The sequence below is a fragment of the Trichechus manatus genome, unplaced genomic scaffold (assembly GCF_000243295.1).
Source record: "Trichechus manatus latirostris isolate Lorelei unplaced genomic scaffold, TriManLat1.0 scaffold00054, whole genome shotgun sequence".
Taxonomy (NCBI): domain Eukaryota; kingdom Metazoa; phylum Chordata; class Mammalia; order Sirenia; family Trichechidae; genus Trichechus; species Trichechus manatus.
In genome coordinates, this window is record NW_004443990.1 from 11,946,647 (window position 1) to 11,971,513 (window position 24,867).

General features: G+C 37.5%; 1 protein-coding gene across 8 annotated transcripts in view; it reads left to right on the top strand.

Moving 5' to 3' along the window:
* SPAG9 (sperm associated antigen 9) overlaps positions 1-24,867 on the top strand; it is a 142,316-nt gene that overhangs the window by 37,138 nt on the left and 80,311 nt on the right. For 6 of the 8 annotated variants that reach the window (XR_002824364.1, XR_002824365.1, XM_004377919.2 and 3 more), the window contains one exon: positions 12,462-12,582. Coding sequence is in view for 3 of the 8 variants with exons in the window: in XM_004377919.2 (XP_004377976.1) it covers positions 12,462-12,582 (121 nt within the window). In the remaining 5 variants the exon portion in view is untranslated. Of the gene's footprint in view, positions 1-12,461; positions 12,583-20,941; positions 21,023-24,867 lie in introns of those variants that run through there. The other 2 variants (XM_023732755.1, XM_023732753.1) reach the window with 2 other exon arrangements.

A 24,867-nucleotide genomic window follows, 5' to 3' on the forward strand; every position in this document is an offset into this window, starting at 1 on the left:
TTGGCCTCGGGAATTGTTTTAGTTCTGGGTTGACAGAGAGTCCAGGGGCCATGCTTTCTGGGGTTCCTCCAGTCTCAGGCAGACCATTAAGTTTGGTCTTTTGAGTTCTGCACCCCACCTTTCTCCTGCTCCATCTGGGACTCTCTGTTGTGTTCCCTGTCAGAAGGGTCATTGGTGGTAGCCAGACACCATCTAGTTCTTCTGGTCTCAGGCTGATGAAGTCTCTGGTTTTTGTGGCCCTTTCTGTCTTTTGGGCTAATACTTCCCTTGTGTCTTTGGTGTTCTTCATTCTCCTTTACTCCAGGTGGTTGGGACCAATTGATACATCTTAGATGGCCACTTGCTAGCTTTTAAGACCCCAGACATCACTCACCAAAGTAGGATGCAGAACGTTTTCTTAATAAGCTTTGTTATGCCATTTGACCTAGATGTCCCCGGAAAGCATGGTCTCCAGACCCCTGCCCCTGCTACTCTGTCCCTCGAAGTGTTTAATTGTATTCAGGAAACTTCTTAGCTTTGGTTTAGTCTAGTTGTACTGACTTCCCCTGTAATGTGTGCTGTCCTTCCCTTCACCTAAGATAGTTCTTATCTACTATCTAGTTATTGTGTTGCATATACTTTTAAAATACAGGAAAGAATGAAGTCTACCAAGTGAACCTGTTTTGTACATTGTCTTTCTACTGCATTTTGGAATGGAAACATGCTTCTATATCCTAGTCCTGAAATACATCACTCTTGTATGTTAGCTTTCGACTTCAAGAGATATAATGTGCTGTGTTCGCATATAGCATGAATTGTATACAGTTGAAATGGAAATATCTCTTCACGTTTATTTTCTCTCTTCCTCCATATCCACTTTCAGAGTTGAATTTGATGAACTACAATCAGAAAAACACCCACAATCGATTTTGGTCAGACAAATGGTAATATTAATGCTTGATATTATCAAGCTGTTCTCAACTGACACGCAAATCAATTAAGATTCACGTTTATCTCTTCCACCACCATTAATGAGGTATAGGCCTGTATTTTGCACTTTCCCCTTTCACTTTTTATTTTTAAAAAACAAACAAATAATAATAATAAACTTCAGACTATCCAAGGCTAAGGCAAAAGGAAAAAATAAAAATTACCCTAAATTTTGCCATCCCTTCCACAGCACTCTCTACTCCTTTGCTAGGTTCAGTGATTTGTTGCAAGGGCCACACAGGACTCATAGACAATACTGATGATTATGGGGTTTATTAAGGAAGTAACAGGTTACAGTTTAGGCTGAGGAATGCTCAGGATACAGATCTTCGATCAGGACAGCCTTTTCTTAGTCATGCCTGCAGGCATGCCTCTCTCTGGCTCCCTGTCCTCTGCCCTGCTTGGACAAGTATTACAAAACTCTTTTAGCTCTGCCAGTAAGTGCCCAGAGGCACCCTACTCTACCAGTAAGTCTCGACCCAAAGGTGCTCGGCCCTCTCACTCCAAGGGCTGGGAAACCTACCATGCCGTATCCAGCCAGTCTCCTGGTTCTGCTGCCTCTGCTGCTGCCGTTTCTCTGCCACTGCTTCTCATCATCTCTCACCGTCCCTGGTGTTACAGCTCTCTCTCTCTGTCTGTGTCCTGAGTATAGGAGGTTCTCAGCACAGGGACCCTGAATCCAAAGAATGTGCTCTGCTCCTGGCTCTTCTTTCTTGGTGGTGATGAGATCCTCCCTTCCCGCCTGTGAGGTGGCTCATTTTAAGTCTTGTGGGATGGCAAACTGACCAATCCCCTTGTTAGGGTTCCATACACCTTATTTACATGGTCCTCTCCCCCACAAGGGTGCCATGCACCTTATTTACATTATTAGCAAGCTGTCCGATCCCCTTCATGGACCACAAGCACCTAATTTGCATAGGCCCACCCAGTCATTTGGTGGGAGTTACAAAAACTATGGTTAGAAGGGACATATTAAATAATTCACTGCACTGCAGGCCACCCGCTGGCTCTTCTAGCCACTGGCCGTTTCGTACTTGAAGGATTAACTTCCCCTTCCCAATCATTTTACCAGTCTAAAACAGTCATTAATAATTAGTCCTTCAGTAGAGCAAAGAGTCCTAAGGGTGAGGTTACTCAGGTACCAGCCATTCCGGTCTGCTTCAGGTGTCCATCTCATCTGGTCAGGTTCTCCAAAAGTCATCACAGCTTCACTCTTTCTGTCCTCTGATAAAATTTAACTGAGAGAAGATAATCCCTTGCTCTGAGCCTGATGAGGTATCAGCATAGCAAAACCTTTAAGGGATTTTAGGTTTGGCCACTGTACTCCAGCAGTGCCTCGCCGTTAGTCTACTCTTCCACACAGCTTCTACAGTTACAGTTCTTACAATCACAGTTAATCTTACAATCAACACTCATAACTAAATCATATAATCCTATCAACATCTTCCCCCTACCCTCTCTTCCCCAGACCCATCAGGAAAAGAGGAAACTATTCAGTGGGGATTCTCCCTTGTCCCCCTCATTTAATGTAAGCACACTCATGAAAGCATGTAAGCCAGCCATTTCATGCCTTTATCTCCACCAATTCTAGATAGCCGATGTTTAAATTGCCTGTACCTATCAAACCATTACTATAAGGAGACAAACATGTTCCTCGGTCTAAGAATGTTCTGTTTCATTTGGAGCTTTGAGCATCTATATCCATAAGCAAAGTCCAGTCCAGAGCAAGCCATCAAATTGGAGCAGTCTACACCAGCTTATGGTGTCAGACATCTTTCTCTTCATTCGGTTGGGTTCTGGTCAGCTCATTCCTAGCCTCTGTATGCTAGGTCGGTAGGTAACAGCTGTATGCTTGGGAGTCCACACACCTCCCAGCACTTCAGACCAGCCAGCCCCCTCTTTCTGTGTCATCCCTAATCTCCATGAACTAGGTCAATGGGCACCACCCATAAGCTCAGGAGTCCACACAACTCCTGTACTTTTCAGATGAGCCAGCCCTTTCTCTCTCTCTCCTATTCCTAGCCCCTGTGGGCTAGGTCAACAGGCACTAATGGAACATGTCCAAACTCAGCCTGGTGTGTGATTACAGCCTGGCTGCTTTGTGTGCAAGTTTGAATTATGTGATTTTAAAACAAGTCTCATTTTGTATTCAAAATTTGAAATGTTAACTCTTCATTTCAGAAACTCTTCAAGATTCACATCATATGCAAGTATACTGAGATTGAGTTATAATCCAAGGTTGTGCTGTTACCCCATGTTGGTGTCATTTAGGTAGTAACAGAAGTACTAGCCATCCCTTATCAGTGTTAGCATCGGATTAGGTGATGGCTGAATTGTGTGAGATCCTCACAAAGCCATCTTTTGTATAAAATGTGCTCACGTATGTTTAATGTTTGTTTTTTTCTGCTAAATTTCAAGCAGTGGAACACAGGGACCAGGACTTTCTTGTAACTTACTACATTCCCAGTACCTTGGATCATTATATACTTGAGACTCGGGATGTGTTGAAAGGAGGGATAGATTAATGGAGTCTTATTTGCCCCCTTCATTTGTGAATCAGAGAGAGAGTTCCCAGTTTACTCCTTGGCTTATGATTTATCCTTTACATCAACTACTCAATTTTAATATTGAACTGTAGTTCCCTGAACATAACCTCTATGCCTTTGATGTGCTGTTTCCTTTGCCTGCAATGCCTTTGCCCTACTTCTTCAGGTTAACTATTTCTTTTAGAGTCAACTGAAATGTTTTCTCTTTTTCTTAAGTAGATTTAGTTACTTGTCTCCATTGCCCTTTACGTTTGCTTCCATCATAGAACTTAGCATGTTATAACTGTTTACTGTGTGTTTTTGATGCTTTGACACATAGTTGGTGCTTGGATTGGATGGGTAGATAAAGAGCTTTAGTTTTATATATAACAAGTTATTTTATCTAAGAATAAATCTAACGAATGACAGTACCTAGAAGTTCATAATAAATATCTTTATAGTGTCTATTCTTTGCTTTTGCATTCTGCAGACATCTGGAGAACAGTTATTGTAAATAGGTGTGTAGATTTATTTAACTGTGACAGCAGCCTGTTCTTTGACTGGAAAATGACAGAATGGAATATGTTCTCATTTTTATATTACCGAATTAGTTTTTTGTGTTAAGTTGAAATTACAGGAGTAGAAAGCAGACAAGTTTGCTTCAAATACTCAGAACCAGAAAAACAAACCCACTGCCATCGAGCCAGTTCCGATGTATAGGACCCCCATAGGGTTTCCAAGGCTGTTAATTCTTACGGATGCAGGCTGACACTTCTTTCTCCCGCAGAGCGGCTGGTGGGTTTGAACCGCCCACCTTTTAGTTAGCAGCTGAGTGCTTTAATCACTGTGCCACCAGGGCTCCTTAAAGTAACTCAAGAAGTCTTTAAAACAAGAGTCAGCCACATTTGTAGTCTACAAAGCTAGTAATAAGGTTCAGAATTACTCACATGTGCTACTAGCCTACCTAGGATCTCTGAGCACAGAAGAGAAGCGAAAAGTCCTGTTGGAGAATTTTCTTTTTAGTGTAACTCATGCCACGTATGGCCTAATTATTTTATTTATAGTATGAGAGGGTTCCAAAAAAAACAAACTCATTGCTGTCGAGTCAATTCTGACTCACAGCAACCCTATAGGACAGAGTAGAACTGCCCCATAGAGTTTCCAAGGAGCAGCTGGTAGATTCAAACTGCCAACCTTGTGGTTAACAGCCAAGCTCTTAACCACTGCACCACCAGGGCTCCCATGAGAGGGTTGTTGCTGTTAGGTGCTGTCAAGTTTGTTCCAACTCATAGCAACCATATAGGACAGAGCAGAACTGCCCCATAGAGTTTCCAAGTAGCAGCTGGTGGATTTGAACTGCCGACCTTTTGGTTAGCAGTGGAGCTCTTAACCGCTGTGCCATCAGGGCTCCATGAGAGGGTTAGGTATAGAAAAAAGAAACAGGTCGTTACCTTCTTTCTACTCCATTCACACCCCAGGATAAAGGACTCTCTTACTAGGGCCATGGAGCCATACTGTCCTCTGCTAAGGTCCCTGTTTTGGCATCTGGTTGAATTTCATGGTATCATCTCTATTTCTAATCCAGTTTTCTCTTTCTTAAGTTGTTATATCAATGTTTCTTACTTTCACATTATTGCTAAGTGTTATACATATGGCTAGACCATTTTCTGAAGTTTTTGCACTTATCATCAGTATTCTGTTTACTGAGCTACTCTACCCTATAACAAATTTGTTACTGAGGTTATCTGTATTATCAGGGTTATTTCACAAAACAGTGAGTTAGATCACTCTAGAAGCTTAGCCTATTTAACAGATATTTTTATTGAGTAACAATTTAGAAGATATCAGTCATTTATTACTTTTTTGAGTTACTCTTTGAGGCTATTAAGAAGTGTTTTATCCTACTGACCTTCGGTGCCCTGTATAATCCATTGACATGCCTTATCAGCACTGAATAGCATTTATTTTTGTTGTGTATTAATGATGAGCATTTTAAATGAGGGTAGCAGGTGTACATTTCCAAGCAAAGACATAATATACGCTTAAAATTGGGATTCTCAAGATCAAAGAATAAAAAAAATCATTAAAAAAAATTATGTCTCAATTTTATAAATGAGGAAAAATTGTCCTTGATTTCTTTTAACTTGAAGATGTACTGACATTGAATGTATAGTTTTATCTTTTATATATTTATATTTCTGAGTGTTGTAGATTGACTTGTGTTCCCCCCAAATGTGTGTCACCTTGGCTAGGCCATGGTGCCCAGTATTGTGTGGTTGTCCACTGTCATGGATTGAATTATGTCCCCCCAAAAATGTGTGTACCGGTTTGGCTGGGCCATGATTCCCAGTATTGTGTGGTTGTCCTCCATTTTGTGACTATAATTTTATGTTAAGGAGGTTTAGGGTGGCTTGTAACACCCTTAGTAAGGTCACATCCCTGATCCAATGTAAAGGGAGTTTTCCTGGGGTGTGGCTTGCACCACCTCTTATCGTACAAGAGATGAAAGGGAAGCAAGCAAGCAGAGAGTTGGGGACCTCATACCACCAAGAAAGCAGTGCCAGGAGCAGAGCGTGTCCTTTGGACCTGAGGTACCTGCGCTGAGATGCTCTCAGACCAAGGGAAGACTGATGACAAGGACCTTCCTCCAGAGCCGACAAGAGAAAGCCTTCCCTTGGAGCTGATGCCCTGAATTTGGACTTGTAGCCTGCTTGAGAGAATACATTTCTCTTTGTTAGTCATCTGCTTGTGGTATTTCTGTTATAGCAGCACTAGATTACCAAGCCATCCACCATTTTGTGATCTAATGTTATTATACTATGTGTTGTAAATCCTAACCTCTATGTTGTTAATGAGGCAAGATAAGAGACAGTTATATTAATAAGGCAGGACTCAGTCTACAGGATTAGATTGTATTTTGAGTCAATCTCTTTTGAGATACAAAAGAGGGAATCTATCAGAGAGGAGAGGGACTTCATTACCACCAAGTAAGGAGTGGAGCATGTCCTTTGGACTTGGTGTCCCTGTTCTGAGAAGCTCCTAGACCAGGGGAAGATTGATGACAAGGACCTTCGCCCAGAGCCAACAGAGAGACATCTCACCTGGAGCTGGTACCCTGAATTTGGACTCCTAGCATCCTAAACTGTGAGAGAATACATTTCTGTTTGTTAAAGCCATCTGCTTATGGCATTTCTGTTAAAGCAGTGCTAGATAAGTAAGACACTGGGGAAACAATCTGTTTTCATCGGATTCTCAAAGGAGTTCATGATTCCAAAAAGTTTAAGATCCACTGCTTAAAACAAGGAAGGAGAAAGCATTGATCCTTGTGAGAGACAGCAGTTTATTTTATAGTCTGTAAGTTTATCTATTTAAATTTGCTTGAAGGAAAGGCCTGGGAGTGTGTATTTGCTTTGGAATATTTTCATTATTGCCAGTTCTTTCCTGTGAAAGGAAATTGCAGAAATAAGAGATTTCTATTTAGAGATAAGGAGCTCTGCCAGACCAAGACTTGTCACATCACTTAAAAAAACAAAAACAAAAACAGAAAAACAACTTTCTTCCTTTTGCTATATTTACTAAGGTGATAGAGAGAGACGGTGTTGCTAGTCATAATTAACGTGATAAATTCTGAAATTCGAATCATTAGTTAAGTCTATGTAATATGCTTGTAAAATAAGCATACAGTAGTGACTGCTAAACAGTTATGAATTATTCATGCCCTTTTGTAGTCAAACTGGGTCACTAAGAAACAAAGTGGACATGAAGTTGTGTGTCCATTATGGGGTTTCTTCTATCAGGCAGAAAGCAGTTCTAAATAGGCAAAATGGTGATAAAATTCTTCCTTAGGAGCTCAGTGACATAGTACTTTAAGTGTTAGTTGGTAAATATCTGCTATGTATATATTTTTTAAACAGCATTTTATCTATAGCATAAAAGAAGCCTAAAATAAGAGTTTCTGGTTACTTGCCCAGACGTAACAGTCAAGTTAGCCAAGGGAGCATCATTTTCAAAGGAAAATTTAAAAACTACATCTTATTGTAATTTTTAATCCTTGATTATATCCCCAGGCAAAATGTTGAAAAAACTTACTCAGATTTCATTAGCAACAGCCTGTTATATAGTTGCTGCTTTTTATTTGATCAGGGGGCTCAGAGACTCCCTTAAGTCCTCCCACAAACCCCAAGTTTAGCACTTGTCCTATGCTTTTCTGTGAAAATATTCCCCGTTTGGAGGCTTCTGGGAAAATCCATCAAATAGCCATCGTTTTCTTTTTCTAGAATATTAATCCAAAAATGACTATATGCCTTTTTTTTTTTTTTTTTTAGTAATAACAGGAAGAGAACACTGTGTATTTAATAAAACGACAAATAACACAAACTTAGTAACCACCTCACATTTCAGGGATAGGCATTGAAATACAGTGCATCAACCCTTTCCAGGCCTGTGAGTGCTACCCATCCCTCCCAATAATCACCAGTCATTATCATACAAAAGTTCCTTTACAAAAAGCACCAAACTGGCATACATATACAAGTATATATAAAAAAAAAATTTTTTTTTAATGTACAAAATATTCGATTTTGTACCGATGTAGCAAAGTGTCCTATGTGGTTGTTTCAAGCACGTTTCCAGTTCTGGTTCAGTGGCGACCGGACCTGGTCGTGGGGTTCTACTCCTAGTCCCTGCACTCTGAGCAGAGGGAAGACACATCTCCCTGTTGCCCCTCCAGGGGCCCCGACCCCTCCCACCTTGGGCCTGTCACCGAGGCATCTGGGCCCATCCCCACCCTCCCCAGTCTTTTTGTGTCTAGAGGGTCTCTCATTCATCCAGCTCCTTACTGGTGTCCTTCTGCTCTGTGGACTCTTCCTCATCCTGATCTTCTTCTTCGATGACTTCTTCGTCTTCCTCATCTTTATATCATCTGCCTGCATTTAGTTTGTAGCCACTGAATGCTTGGGAGGCAGAGATAGTGTGGTACCACAGTCATGTTCAGTGTGTCTGGCACTTAGAAGGTAGTCAGTGGACGTTTTTTGGATGAATGAGTGATTTGTCAGCTTGCCTCTTTTCTTATATTTGCTGTAGTCTTCTCATATATAGTAATTTTTGGATTAATATTCTGGAAAAAGTGAGAAATGGCTGTTTGATGGATTTTCCCAGAAACCTGACAAATAGGAAATAGTTTCACAGAAAAATACAGGACAACTGCTAAACTTGGGGTTTGTGGGAGGACTTAAGGGAGTCTCTGAGCCCCTGAGAAAAATAGGCAAAATTTGGGTTACGTGGAACAGTTTTTTCTGGGGAAACATGGTTCATTGATGTATTAAATTTTCAAGTGGGTCTGTGGACCTCCAAATGGTTAAGATTCAGTGTTTTAGAGATTGTAGGCTTTGTAGGTTTCAAGCTTCAAAGATAAGGAAAACATTAAGTTAAATGACTCTTGAGGGAAAGCAGGTGACTGTGTTAGGATACTTTCTGTTGCTTGTGATGGAAACCAACTCAAACAAGCTTATATAAAAAAGGAATTTGTTGGTTTATGTAACTGGGGGGGGAAAGAAGCAAAAAACACCAAGATAATGCTGGCTCCAGTAACTACTGAATCCAGGTGCACAAATAGTATCATTAACTAAGGTTTTCCTCCCCGTTGCTCTTTGTTTTCTGCTGTATTGGATCTGTTCTCAGGCATGCCCTTTTAACATGTTGGAAAAAGATGTTCATCTGCAACTTAGGCCAACTAGGTTCTTCTTAGAGTTTAAGATTCCAGAGGAAGAGAGGTAGTATTCTTCCTAATAACTGGCAGGTGTCCCAGGAAAGACTGACCAGTCTGGTTCAAGTCATGTGCCCCTACTCTAGGGAGATGGAGCCATTACCAGCCAAATTACATGGACTGAGTAGAATTAGCATGAAATTGGGGAGAGGAAGTTCCCCAAAGAAAAGGCAGTGCTGTGCAGACAAAAAAACAATGTCTACTATAGTGATTGAAATAGGCAGTGGACTGAAAAATTTAGTGGTAAATCTAAATTTTTTTTGTGTGAGCTATATAGTTTTCTGTATGGATTTCAGTTTTTCACTCTGGAAGATTTATTTATTTAACAAATATTTGAACACCTGCTATGTGCCATCATCATTCTTTGCACTTGGAATACAGTAGTGAACAAAGCATACAAAAATTCATAACATCATGGAGCTTACATTCTCCTAAGGAAAGGTAGATAATAAATAAGATAAATTACCAAATTATATAGTATGTTAACCCAAAAAAACCCATTGCTGTCAAGTTGATCCAACTCATAATGACCTGTAGGACAGAGTAGAACTGCCCTGTAGGGTTTCCAAGGAGTGGCTCATGAATTCAAACTGCTGACCTTTTGGTTAACAACCTAATGCTTAACCACTGCACCGCCAGCGCCCCATATAGTATGTTAAATGAGGATAAGTGCTTTGAAGAGAGGAGGGAGGGAATGGATATTACAGTTTTAAGTAGGATGCCCAAGAAAGGTCTCACGAGGAAGATGACACTTGAGCAAAGACCTAAAGGAGATGAGGAGGGAGCAGGCCCTTTGGATATCTGATGGAAGACCATTCCAGGCAGTAGGAAGCAAGTGCAGAAGCTGGGAGTGTTGGAGAAACTACAGGAGGCCTGAAGCAGAGTATGTGAAGGGGAGTGTCTTAGGCTGAGTTCTCTAGAGAAGCAAAACCAGTGCAGCGTATAAATATATAGAGAGATTTATATAAAGGAAATGGCTCACATGGTTGTAGAGGCTGGAAACTCCCAAGTTCGTGCGTCAGGCTGGAGGCTTCTCCTGACTCACATAGCTGCAGGTGCTGGCGAATGCAAGATGGGAATGTCAGATAGGAGACCTCTGGCGCTGAGAAGGCCAGTGAATCTCAAGATCGGGAGGTAAGACTGCAGGTAAGCTGCTAGCTCAAGTCCTAAGAACCAGAGTTCAGATAAACAGGAGCCAGCTGCAGGATCCAGAGCGAGCAAAAGCCAGCAAGCCTTGCCAGAAAGTTCACCTATATTGGATGTAGGCCACACCCCCAAGAAACTCCCTCACAACACATCTCATCATGGAGGTGATCACATTATACCAGATCTCATTATGGAGGTGATTATATCATTAAAAAGCTGCCAGATTACATCATAACTGCCAAACCACTGAGGATCATGGCCCAGTCAAGTTGACACACAACCTTAACCATCACAAGGGACAAAGAATAGCAGGGCATGATGTCAAAGAGGTAAGAGAATAGTATAGGGCTTAGAAGTCTATGGTAAGGACTTTCGAAAAATGTAAGCCATCAGAGGGTTTTAAGCAGAGAAGTAAACTGATCTGATTTACTATTTGAAGGCTCACTCTAACTACTGTTTTGAAAATACATTGTAAGGGGGGAGGGGAGAGGAGCAAAGGCAGAAGTAAGGAGACCAATTAGGAGGGTATTGCTGTTGGCAATAATCCAGACAGTAGATAATGATGACTCAGATCAGTGTGGTGGTAGAGATGATTAAGAGGGGTCCTATCTGAAGGTAGATTTACTGATAGATTGGATATGAAGTGTTAGAGAAAGACAGGAGTTAAAGGAGAGTCCAAAATTTAGGTGTGAGCAATTGGCCACAGTAATTAAAAGAGAGCTAAGTAAGACGGGGGAAGGAGCAGGTTTTGACATGTAAAGTTTAAAATGCTTATAAGACATCCAAATTAAGTTGTCCAGTAGGCAGTTGGACATGCAAATATGGAATTTAGGTCCAGGCTGGAGATAGAAATTTGAATGTGGGCAGTGTATGGTTAGCATATACCATGAAACTGGATGAGATCATTAGGGGATAGCAGTAACCAGGGAAGAGAAAAATAGTCAACTATTATACCAGTGTTAAGAGGGTGGGGAGACTTGGAAGAAACAGCAAAGACCAAGAAGGACCAGCCAGTAAAGTAGGAGGAAAACAAAGGGAGATCCTGAAAACCAAATGAAAAAAATGTTTTAAGGAGCGAGTGATCAGTTGTCAAATGTTGCTGATAGGACAAGTAAGATGAGATCTGAGAATTGATATTAGATTTAACAGTGTACAAGTCATTTATCCCCTTGAAGAGAGTAGTTTTATTAAGTTAGATTTGACTGGTAGAGGAATTCCTAGTACATGCCCTTGTCCTTAGGAACTTTAACTCCATACTTCAGATAAATCTACAAGACTATCCATTAATCAAACAATTATTTAACAAATATTTATTGATTATTCCATCATTCTTTAGTTCTCTGTTGTATATATCATGAGTTAAACAACTGTGTCTTGAATTCAGATTAATATGCAAGTATATTAGTTAAGGAGCCCTGGTGGCACAGTGGTTAAGAGCTTGACTGCTGACCACAAGGTTGGCAGTTTGAATCCACCAGCCACTCCTTGGAAACCCTTGGGGCAGTTCTACTTTGTCCTATAGGGTCGCTATGAGTCGAAATTGACTTAATGGCAACGGGTTCGGGTTTTTTTGTATATTAGCTAAAGGATTTACATATTTAAAGTATAATATATGTACCATATTTTTTCCGCAAATAATGCACCCATGTAAATAACACGCCCACACATATAATGTATGGCATAGCATGCTTATGAAAATGGCACAGGGGGTGTTGGTGGTTGGCAAAAACCGTATAGAGCATTATTTGTGTAAAAAATACGGTATTTCCTTCAGTATGCCTACTATATGAAGTGGAAACACCTTAATACAAAAAATAGCATTCTGATAATTTGTTTCTGTGAACAAATTATTTTGTCATCTTTTGTCTTCAATATTTGGAGGTTTTTAAAGTTAATTTTTACAGAGAAACTAAAAATCAACCCAAGTTCATGATTCAGAAATCTCTTTAAGTAGTTAATGCCTAATTGTGATTCTTGATACAAAGAAACACAGGAATTGAAACTATAAAAATCAGTTTTATTTCTCTAGTGAAATAATGTATGTTCTTCTTTATTAGAAATTCATTGAATTTGAAGACTCTCAAGAACAGGAAAAAAAGGACTTACAGACCCGAGTGGAATCTTTAGAATCTCAAACAAGACAACTTGAACTCAAAGCAAAAAACTATGCTGACCAGAGTAAGTAAAAATACCTCTCCTCATAAGTACACATTAAAGAGTGGGCTGTAATAGTACAGTGGCTCAGCCTAACATTTCACTAGGGTTCCACATATATGCTTGGAATTGTCATCCCAAACTCAAGAGTGAGATATGGGAGCTGGGTTTAGTTCTTTTTTGTTCATGTTTTCACATGGTACACATGTATGCAAAAACAATGGAATCCAAGATAAACCTATATGACTCTCTTCTTCCATTTAGCTCCCAGCCTTTGTCTGCAGTTAACATTATGCTATATCCATTAGGCAAAGTTATCTGGAATGTGTGTGTTGTTGTATGTGTGTGGATCATTTCTTCAAATTTTGATCAAGTACACAAAGTTCCATTGTTTCTGTATTGCTTTGGAGTTTAAAAAAACGAGAAGCTCTAACTTTTAAGTTATATATAAAAAAATTACTGAATTCCCTTTTCGTTCCTTTCTAATGGAATTTTTCCTGATTTTAAAAATAATGATTGCTTCAAACATCCCCAAGGATGATCTTCTCTTTTTGGCTAATGAAAAAGGACCTAATTAAGTCAAAATTAGACGAAGAAATGGTGAGGAACTTTATGGCCTATTTTTCGTGTCTGATACAGGTAGACAGAGTTCTCCACTTTTCCCTCTTAGCTTTGTAAATTTGCAGAATCCTAGGAAGCAAGAGATGGCCAGCGGTTACTCTTCCCATGCCACCCATTAAGGCTACATGGTGACACCTGCTGTTAAGGGACTGGCGTTCCAAGTGGATAACCCTCACCACCAGGCTTGGACTGTGTGAGAACTGACTGCTCCCTCTAGAACTCTGGAAGAGCATAATAGAGCTAACCTAGAAACACTGGTAGTCTGGAGTTCAGGCCCTTTAGAATTCAAGGAGAATTCACATGGCTGTTAAGCAGCTGTCATAAAAGGGAGCCAGTGGGTGTTTGGTAACAGAAGCCAACTCGAGCGAGACCACTTGAGCCATATCTTTGTACTTTTCGGTTTGGTAGATACCCAGAGCAGTGCACCCTTATTCTGTTAACATTCAATACACTGAATGACTTCTATGATTCTACTGTAGAAATTTGAGGTCTTAGGGAACCTAGAGAGATGGTCTGTACAGTGCATGCACTAACAGATATATTTCTGGAGTCACATTACTATGAGGACTACTCATCTAGACAGCCGTGGTGGCAGTTGCAAGTTTTTGGTACACTTCAAGAGTTAAGGATTCTCAAAAAAGAAGAAAATGTAGATGTTGGAAATATTATTTGAACCCTAATGTTTTAGTCATCTAGTGCTGCTATAACAGAAATACCACAAGTGGATGGCTTTCACAAAGAGAAATTTATTTCTTCACAGTAAAGTAGGCTAAAAGTCCAAATTTAGGGCATCAGCTCCAGGGGGAGGCTTTTCTCCCTCTGTCGGCCTCCTCATCAATCTTCCCCCAGACTAGGAGCTTCTCTGCACAGGGACCCAAGGTCCAAAGGACGCACTCTGCTCACATGCTTTCTTGGTGGTATGAGATCCCCAACTCTCTGCTTGCTTCCCTTTCCTTTTATCTGTTGTAAGATAAAAGGTGGTGCAGGCCACACGCCAGGGAAACTCCCTTTATGTTGGATCAAGGGTGTGACCTGGGTAAGGGCGGTGTTACAATCCCACCCTAATCCTCTTTAACATAAAATTACAATTACAAAATGGAGGACAACCACACAATACTGGAAATCATGGCCCAGCCAAATTGATACACACATTTTTTTTTTAATTTATTTTTATTGTAGTTTAGATGAAGGTTTACAGAACAAATAGTTTCTCATTAAACAGTCAGTACACAGATCGTTTTATGACATTGGTTAACAACTCCACGATATGTCAACACTCTCCCTTCTTGACCTTGGAGGACCTTTTTTCTTTTTTGGTGAAAATATACATAGCCAAAATTACACCATGTCAAAAGTTTCTACATGTACAATTCAGTGACATCAATTACATTCTTCCAGTTGTGCTGCTATTCTCACTATCCTTTTCGAAATTATTGCATCACCATTATCTTCAACTCACTGCCCCCTAGGCTTCCCATCAAACCTTTTGAGTTGCGGATGTCAATTTGATCTCACATAGATAATTTTTTTTTGTTTTTGTACCTTGGATGAAGGTTTGCAGAACAAATAGTTTCTCATTAAACAGTACGCATATTGCCCTATGACAATGGTTAACAACCCCATGACATGTCAATGCTGTCCCTACTCAACCTTGGGTTCCCTATCACCAGCTTTCCCGTCCGCTCCTGCCTTCTAGTCCTTGTCCCTGGACTGCTGTGCCTCATTAGTCCTGTTTTGTTTTATGAGGCTGTCTAATCCCCGGCTGAACAGTGAACTTCAGGAGTGACTTCACCACTGAGCTGAAAGGGTGTCCGGGGGCCATACTCTAAAGGTTTCTCCAGTCTGTCAGGCCAGTAAATCTGGTCTGTTTTTTGTGAGTTAGAATTTTGTTCTACATTCTTTTCCAGCTCAGTTCAGAACCCCTTATTGTGATCCCGGTTAGAGCAGTCAGTGGTGGTAGCCAGGCACCATCTAGCTGTACTAGACTCAGTCCGGTGAAGGTGATACACACATTTTTTGGGGGACATAATTCAATCCATGACACCTAACTTAATTGTGTTTTTATAACAAGAATTATAGAGTATTTCAGAACTACACACTAAAGGCATAGTTGGTAGAACTGACCTAACATTGTTCTACCTACTACATTATCGTTTCCATTTCTGAAGAGTATTAAGTTTTGAGCAGGAAAATTTTCTTCTGGCTTGGAAGAGAATTCCTTGTCAGGAATCCTTCTGTGTTTTAAGTCATCTGCTTCTATGATAAAGGAGATACTACAGGAAAAATTAACTTGTACTTGAAACGGTATTTTTATATCTTGGTGCCTTGAAACATGTCTCTTACATACATTCAAAGGAGCTATTCCTTCTTTTTTCACAAAGTAACTAAACAGGATGAATTACTAGTTCTTTCACGTGTACTTTAGCCCTTTTATTACTAAAATAAAAACATGCTTCCTATTCCATTCTAGTAAATGTCAACAAAATATAGTAGTTTCTTAATTAAAGAAGGTGATCAATTTAGGAGCATTTTTGAGTATCTCAAAATTTGTCCTTTTCATAAAATAATACTTGTGAAGAGTGTGCTTTTACATGAGACTAAATGGGCAGCTTCTGTCTGGAGGCGAGATGAGAAGGCAAAAAGGAACAGGAGCTGGTTGAATGGACATGGGAAATCTGGGGTAGAAAGGAGGAATGTGCTGTCACTTATAGGAATGTGTGTATAAATTTTTGTATGAGAAACTGACTTGAACTGTAAATTTCACTTAAAGCACAATTTAAAAAAAAGAAAATTTGTCTTTTTCCATGTCTTAGATTTGTCATTTAGTCTGTTTTGTCAATGAGACATTTCCAACCTTTTTGGAATTGTCATGTTCTGTGGTACCCATCCTTTCATTCCTCTCTCCAAAAGTAATGATTATCATATTTTCCATTTTAGTTCAGAGTAATTTTTTAAAGCTATATATCATTTTACATAATTGATTATACTCTAGGGAAGAAATGAGGAACTTAACCAACTATTGAATATGGTTTTGAGTTTAATTCGATCTGAAAATTTTATTTTTGTTGTTAATATCCTTCCAAGAATTTCTGCTCTGGAAATCTGCTATCCCACTTTGAAATGAATCTTGGTATCTAAATAACAGTTGAAGAACTCAGAACTGTCGTTAATCAAAATTAACCGTTCAGATATACAGAGTTGATAACGCTAAATCTCATGGTTGTGAGCTGAGGCTGTAGTGAGTCTTCTTTTATTAATGCTTTGGGATTTACTGAACCTTTGTCTCTCCCTTCTCTTTTCCATCTATGTAATCGTTTTCTTCCTACTGCTTCCTTCTATTTTTCTCTAGACCTTACCTGAGTATAATATGAAATTTAAGTATAATCTTAAAATTTTTTCCCAGTTTTTATTTTGAAACCACATTTAAACATCTCAGAAGATTTGAAAAATATTTAACTATTTAAAAAATGTTTACTCCCTTAGTTTTCCCTCCCCCAAATCTCTAATATGAGTCGAAGCCCCTTGTGTTTTTTGTTTTTGTTTTTAAAGGTGTTGGTAGGAGGCATCATCAGTACCCTATGTTGTTGGAAAACCAGCACTGGGAATATGTGTTTTAAAGAATAAAAAGAAATTTAAATCGATGTGTATATTGGAAGAGCATATTCTTTATGTTATAATAAGGAAGAGATTATCTGGACTGTTTAATCTTCTTTATTAATTTAAAAAAAAATAGTGATTTTTGTTAAAGTGATTGTAACCGAATATCTACTTTTAAAAGCCCTTGAAATTAGTATTGGCATTACCTGTAGTCGAGGAGTGGTGGACGCAATTTTTCTGTTCAGTGCCGTTTTTTGAAGTCATCTGATAACTTTGTCTTATCCAATTTCAGTGTTTATATTTGTATAATGAGTGAGAGTCTTTAATTTCAAAAGATTATGTCTGTCAATTCTGATGTGTTTTGGGGCACATTTCCCTTTAAAAAAGTAGCTACAATAAAAGTCCAAGATCTGCTCTGAAGACTACTTCCTATGTTAAAAGGGGAAATTTTAGTTGCAGTTATTACTATTTGAGACTCAAGAAAGAGTCAAATAGGAACTGAATTGAAAGACACATTTTCAAGCTTTTGATAGTATGGAGTCTGTCAGTTTGTAGTATGATTTAACAAGAATGTTGAGAAGTTGAGACTATAAAAATTTTTGTTATAATTTTGTGTGTGGTCTTGTTTGATTTTGGAGATTTCTGGTTGTTCTCTTTTAAAAATTTGAAGTAACATAGGAACATTTTTGGTTCTTACAGCATGATTAAATCATAGAAAAAACAGTCCTATATATTATTCCTTATCTGGAGTAAAATTAACATTTCTTGATAGTTAACATCTTGTGAGCCTTAAGGAAGTGTCTGAAATATATATGGTACAAAATGAGGAAATTGTGAATTGAGAAAGGCCTATTGGTAGATCAACCATATAAGGAATCTGTAATCTGCCTCACCATTCATTCAGTGTCGGTAGTGGGTTCTTTGTCAGCAAATAGCTTTTATATTCATTGATTCTGTTGTATGTTGAGTATTTCTGTCTTGTAAGCCAAATATTATATTATGATTCAAGTAAATATAGACATTTTAATACAATTAAAAATAATAAACTACTTCTGTGTCTAGCATTCTGCCCAGGTCCAGTTGTGGTCCTTGTGGTCAAAGAGATCTCAGTTTTGTGGGGAAAAAAGGACATGTGCATGGCCTTCTAGTCTTTTTCAATATGTACATGTTTTTTAATCTCACTGCAGTTAGAGTGTATATGTAATTTTATATCTTTTCACATAACATTATCATAAGCATTTTTCTTATTGTTACATAATCTTTATTATTACCTTTTAGTGTCTGCATATACCCACCATCCAAAAGCTATATCATCTCTTAACGATTCTTGTTTTCCCTAAGAAACTATGCTTTGTCCTTTCCTCTACTGATAATTACTTAATGGCCACTTAATTTTTTTGCCTTGGCTGCCCAGAAGCTCAGAACAACTTTGAAGCTCAACCATAATGGCTGGTTTGGACTTTACCTGTATGGCATATTTAAATTGTTCTCTCCCTTGATCTAATTTTATACATATAAATGTATGAATTCTTGTAAGCTATCTCAAATCCTTTGTGGAATGAATCAGGGTAAAAATAAATATAAGTACATTTTTTTTAAATTCCCCTTTTGGTTGGACATTTTTTCTAATGTAGTGAATCATATTGCCGTGAATATTTTTGACACCTACAAGTTTCCGCCTTTTTGGATAATTTTCTTAGAATATATTTAAGGAAGTAGGTCAAGGAATATGAACATTTTAGTGGCTCTTGGTATTTAATAGTGTTTGGCCATTTCTAATGAGAACAGAATTGGAGAAGTAAGGATTAGTAGCAAATTCCATTTAAAAAATTCCATTTTTATGAAATTCTAAATTTCATAGTTTATGAATTTGAATTGTTATTCGCAACATGTTAGCACCTAGAGCTGATACAGAGCCGTTTATTATTTGAATCTCTTTTGGGACTATGTTGCCCTCAAGTTCCTGGGGTTTACAATAGATTACTTTTCCCTTGAATTCTACTCTAGGATATAGAACCATTGCCTTTTGTGAAGGAGATGGCAAGGTTTAGATGGCAGTGATTTTGAGCTACTTAAATCTATTCTGATTCTGCTCTTCCTTCCTTTTAATTAAATGGATAAATGCTTTTGGACAACTGAAGACATTTATGGTAGAGCCTTGTACTTTGCTTTTCTACCGTTTCTGTCTAAATTTGGCATCAAGATCTTAAGTGTTATAAAATACATTCATTCCTTCTGCTTGAATCAGCTATTATAATTGGAAGGAAAACAATCTGTTTCTTGAACGTAAGAATCAGTACTCTGCTAGATGAAAATAGTATAATCATTAACATATTTTATATTTTAAAGGAGTAAATGGCTTAAGACATCAGATTTGGGAATCATTTATAAGCAAGGTCTGTCAGTTAATGATGTGACTGATAAATTGAGAATTTTCACAGCAAAGAAGAAAAAGTAACCATTTTTAGGGTACAAGGTATAGTTTCATACTTAAGTTAGTAGTTGAGAGGGCCTAAACATTTTGTTACTATTTTTCAGATTGCTTTAAAATAACTTTAGGCCTATAAAAAGCTTCATCAACTCTTTTGCTATGCTTTGCATTTGACAGTGAATGTTAATATTTTGAAAAAATTGAATAATATTATAATAGGTCACTTTTCCACTTTGACTTTATCTTGTAAATAGCCAATCCCTTCTACATAAGTTTTAGAATGATGAAAGTAGGTAACTGATAATTTCTATTTTTGTTGAAAGTATATTCTCAAAAAGGCAGCTTTAGTAATTTCAGCTTCTATATCTCCTGATTTTAAAAAAGCAAGAAAATGAAATTCATTATACAAAAAGTTACTTTTTAGTCCATTTAACTAGAACCTGGTTCTTTTGCAATATTAAGAGTATCTGTATATTTAATAAACTTTGTTTAAGGGCTTTCTTTTTTAGTGCCTATTTGACAATGGAGCCCTGGTGGTGCAATGGTGAAGTGCTCGGCTGCCAACTGAAAGGTTGCTGGTTCGAATCCACCCAGTGGCTCCACAAGAAAGACATGGCAATCTGCTTCTGTAAAGATTATACCTAGGAAGCCCTATGTGGCATTTCTGCTCAGTTACATGAGATTGCCATGAGTTGAAATCAACTGAGTGACACTTAACAATAGTAACATATATGACAGAGAAAGCAGAAAATTTAGGCAAAAGATAATGATGCAAACACTAACATGTATTACTTATGCTTAATTAGTTAATATCCTGTGTGGTCTTTAGATATGTTTTATGTGTTATTATCTGTAATTGGACTTTTTCATATCTGTATTCTAGTTTTCTCTCTTGAGAATCTTAAAGGTATAGTTTATAATTAGTATCTAGAACTAAATATTTCATAGAAAATTATTTTGCTAAAGGTTAAAGGAGTTCTGGTGATTTAGCCTAGAAAACAGAATAAAAATGAATGATTTGATTACTCCTCAAACATATAAGAAGATGAATAAGGAAGATACCAACCCATTTTTCTGTAATTTTGGGAGATTAGAGAAAATGAATTTGTTACTTTTGTTTGGTCATAAGGAGTATTTCTTAACTACGAGGATGATGCACAAGAATATGTGTTGAGAGAAAGCATGGACCGTCCCTACATGGAGACTTTAGATAGGAGAAAAGTCAGGTCTCTGTTGTGGATGGCTTAGATAAACGTCTTCAAGGCAGTGAGTAGGTCAGATCTCTAGAATCCCTTTCTACTGGGATTCTTTGAAGTTATCCTACTCTGTATTAAGGATGTGATCATTGATTTATGAGAGCTTTAAAATATTTTAGAATTTCACATTGTGTCATTTATTTATAACATATAACATCTGTCTGAAAATCTTATGAAGTTTAGAGATACGGTGAAGGACTTAGTTGGCAGAGGATAGGTTTTTATTACTGTTTTGATTTGGTTGTTTGAGATTTTGTTTGCTTTAAGTCAGCATTTGATTCTTGCTTACCTTTTGGGACTTTTGATGTTCAAAGAGAAGCTTCTGAAAGACCAATGTCAATCATCTGAGACCCAGTAGCGGTTGGATTATCTGCCTTTCATGAACAGTGAGAACTGACGATTCCTTTTGAGAAGGCAAATAATGAGTTGGATATGTATGGCATTCTAGCAGGTCTGTTTCTCTTTCTTCCCCCCATAGGCCTATCAGCAGTCTGATGGGGCAGAAGACAACAGAGATGGAAGGTGTTCCAAACTTGGCAAAAGCCATCAATCTAAGGAGGTAAGCTCTGATTCTGAGCAGGCAGAGCAGGTGGCTCTTCCTGCCTTAATCATATCCTCTTGCTCTTAGGAAAGATGGATAGAAAGAAAGAGCATTCAGCATGAGGCTAAATCCATCTCCATTAGACATCATAAAGGGGAAAATTTGGATAAGTCTTTTGATCCCCCCCCCCTTTTCTAGATGCCTTGATTTGTTTGATTTTTACCCCTAGAAAATTAGCAGTTTAAAAAAATTGCAGATTACTTATCTGTTGTTTTAGGGTAGGTTGGATGAACAGAAGAATCTTGTTTATTTCCAGTTAATCTCAGGTTGTGGCTAGTTTCGATGAATACAATAATAAGGTTTTAAGATTTTTCCTAAGATTGTTTGGAGGTTTTTGGGTTCACATGGGAACTGTTAAACTAGAAGGAATCTTTCAGTACACTTAAGATGTAATACTATAGGCATAGGTTAATTTTATGGCACTTGAGGCTTTTGGACATGTATGCCATCATTGCCCAGATGGGCCTTCCTTTTTCTCTCCCCTCCCCTTCTAGTTCCCTTTCCTTTTCTGTTTACGGATTTCTTAGTGACATTCAAGACTTTCAAAAGACTGTTCCCTCCAGCATTAAAAGATATTTCTCAAAAGTGTTTAATCATCTCATGTGACTTAGGCCTTGAGAAAACTGAATCCATTGACTGTCTTGTTGTACTGAGCATTGTAAATATTTTCAGTAATTAGGGAGAAGTTCTTAATTTGTATTGTATGATCTTGGTGGTTAATTTATGTACCATAAAAAATAATACTAATATTTAGAATCACAGTACAGGTAAAGCAAACATGAAATACAGAAAATCATAGCTTCTGTCAGAGTACCTACAGGTATTAGGGAGGAGAGAATAATTGTCAGAATAATATTCAGAAACTTATGAAGAGTAACAAAGATATAAAGAAACTATTCTTAAAGCACCATGGAGTGACGTACCTTTGATGGTTTAGAATGCTTTTTAAGAGGACTTTAATGCATGTTTATAAGCTAGTGTATAAATTACGATAACTAGTTGCTATAGCAAACAAGCCACACACAAAGATATACATACACAAACACAGACTCAGTTATTTCTTGCTTATGTAAAGTACAAAATGGGTGTTCCTATAGGTGGCAGTTTCTTCAGAGACACAGCTCTTTTCTATTATGGCTCCACCATCTTCAACTCATGGCTTCCTAGTTTCTCATATTTGCCTGCATTAAGTTGGAGGAAGGGGAAAGGAAATGGAATATTGCACGTGGAAGGTTTTTACCTGACCAGGCCTAGGAGTGACACATAGCGCTTTTGTTTCTACTTCATTGGCTATAACTCAGTCAGAAGCTAACTGCAGAAGATAGGATATGTAATCTAGCTATGTGTCCAAAAAAAAGAGAGAGCTGCTTTGGTAAATGTCTGTCCAGTGTTTGCTCCAACTTAACAGCCAATTGTCTTGGTTGGTGGTACATGCTTTTGCTCAAGTGAGGCAAGGGAGTGAATGTACCTAAAGTTTAGCAACTGTCCACCTATGTTCTTTCTGCTGTGAGTTATCTGAGGAGGATAAAATGAGGGAATTTTAATGAAAATATAGCATTTGTGATTTGTGCTCATAAAATCTGATTTTTCAAGATAACTTCAGGGTTCCTCTCGGTAATTTAATTTTTATTATCATTTTAAAACTCTTCACTGCATATTCATTCATTTATTCAACAAACATTTACTAAATGTTGGGATTTTGTTCCCTTATCTATCTCTTGATGTCCCTTTTTTTCCTTTTAAAAATAGGTTATTATAAAATTAAGCTGTATTTTCCTGATGCTTGTATTAAGGGATAGACTTTGAATGAGGTTTTTTTTTTTTTTTTTTTTCCCCACTGCTGGTCTCAGAGCTAGAAACAACCAAAACTCTTAACTTGGCTGACTGAAAGCATATACTTTATAGTTTTACAGAGAGTTTAATATAATAAATAATCACTCTGGGAAAATATTCCTTGGTATTTCTACCGGCATGCTGCCTTGTTTAACCTAGTTCTTTCTTCATAAGTGGAGAAGTGGATAACAGAATGTTTGAATCATCTTTGTAATGCTGTGGTTGCCTGCTAGTAGTAGTAGGCTAAGGTAATACATTAGCCTTGTTTTAATTTGTGTAATTAGTTATCATTAATATATCTGAATATAACTATATAAAAATGACCAGCCTTCTGATTAATTTTAATGGGATAGAGAATAAATTAGTTAAGTGCCTCATGTAAGTAGACTGATGTGTTTAGGCTATGATTTATTCTTGTACTGAAATGAAGAGGAAGATGGCAGTAGATAATACTTAATGCTAGAGGGACTGATTATCATTTCTACAGATCTAAATGTAATTACAAAGACATTTTTAACCATGAGATAAATTGTTTGCTTTTATTTTAAAATTTCGGGTGGATAGGATGTTTTAGTAGCTATGACGGGTTAATTATTTAAAATAGTCTCTAAGATCACCTGAACAAAAAAATTAAAAATGTTTTAAGAAGGTGATTAATACAGTAAAACCTGCAAAAGCCAGAACCTGTGTAGGGTGGAAACCTGTCAGAGAAGGAAAACTCAAATATTTTCCACTAATAGATAGCTATAGAAAAGTGGTAAGACTACACCATGTCAAAGGCGGAAAACTTGCGAGACCCAGAAAAACAAGGCAGTCCCATCGAATTTCAGCTCTCACAGGTTTCACTGTATAAAAGAGTTCAAACTTTACTTTTCAGGAGGTAGTGAATTGATTCAGGGGTCAGATTTTGCTAACAACATGTATGTGTTAATTGGCTACAAAATTAGTAACGGAATGAATTGAATATGTGAATTTTGAAGAGAAGTATTTTACTACTCAGACTTTATGAGTAAATAAAGTAGACTATTCTAGGAAAATACCTCTGGATTTTCCTAACAAGTACAGACATATAGCTCTATAAGCTTAGAAAATATTTCTTAAGTATGGTTTTTCCAAATTTTATTTTGTTCATACATGAGAAACATTCTAAAATTTAGTACTGAATTATACCATAGCTATAGCATAAGGTAAATTTTTAAATTGTCTTCTCTGGGGTGCAAAATAGTGAAAATGAGTGTAATTAAGAATAAATAAACTATACATTATTACTGCTTTTATAAAACAGTTTGACCTCTGAATTGCCTGATACAGTTACAATACTATTTGTTTTCAGATTTCTTATTTTTATTTTTTTGGCTTCACAACCTACTCTATTCAGATTTAAAATACTTGGCACTAAAAGGGAAAATTTAGAGGTGTATAGAGTGACAAATCTTTAACTACAGAGACTTTTGTATTTTTGCGTTAAAGATAGATAGCTAAAATAGTCAATTTTAATTTTGCCTTTTTGTGGATGATGCCACTTTAGAATTTTTTTCAGTATTTTTAGGTTGGTGTATTTGTGAAATTTTAAAAGCGATTATTTATTTTTAACTGGTTGAAGATGTTACTTGAATCTTAAGCATAGTTATGAAGATGCTAGATAAAGTCAGAATCCAATACTGATACAGCTGACTCATAAAAAATTCAGTGTGCAATAAATTATAGTTCTATCAGTGTTGTCAGTTTATATTTTGAGATGTATTGCTTTTAGTCTGGATCTTTTGCTGTCAAAAAAATGAAGTTAGTAGTATTAGTAGTATTAAATAGTACAACATGTAGAAAACTGAGAAGAGCCTGATGTAACCATATTTGTAATTTATTTTGCATCAAAATATAATGAAAAATGAGCATTGTTTGTCAGCATATGAGTCTAGAATATGCAGTAACTGAAAGTATTTCAAAATATCATTTTTGTGGATTAAGAAAAT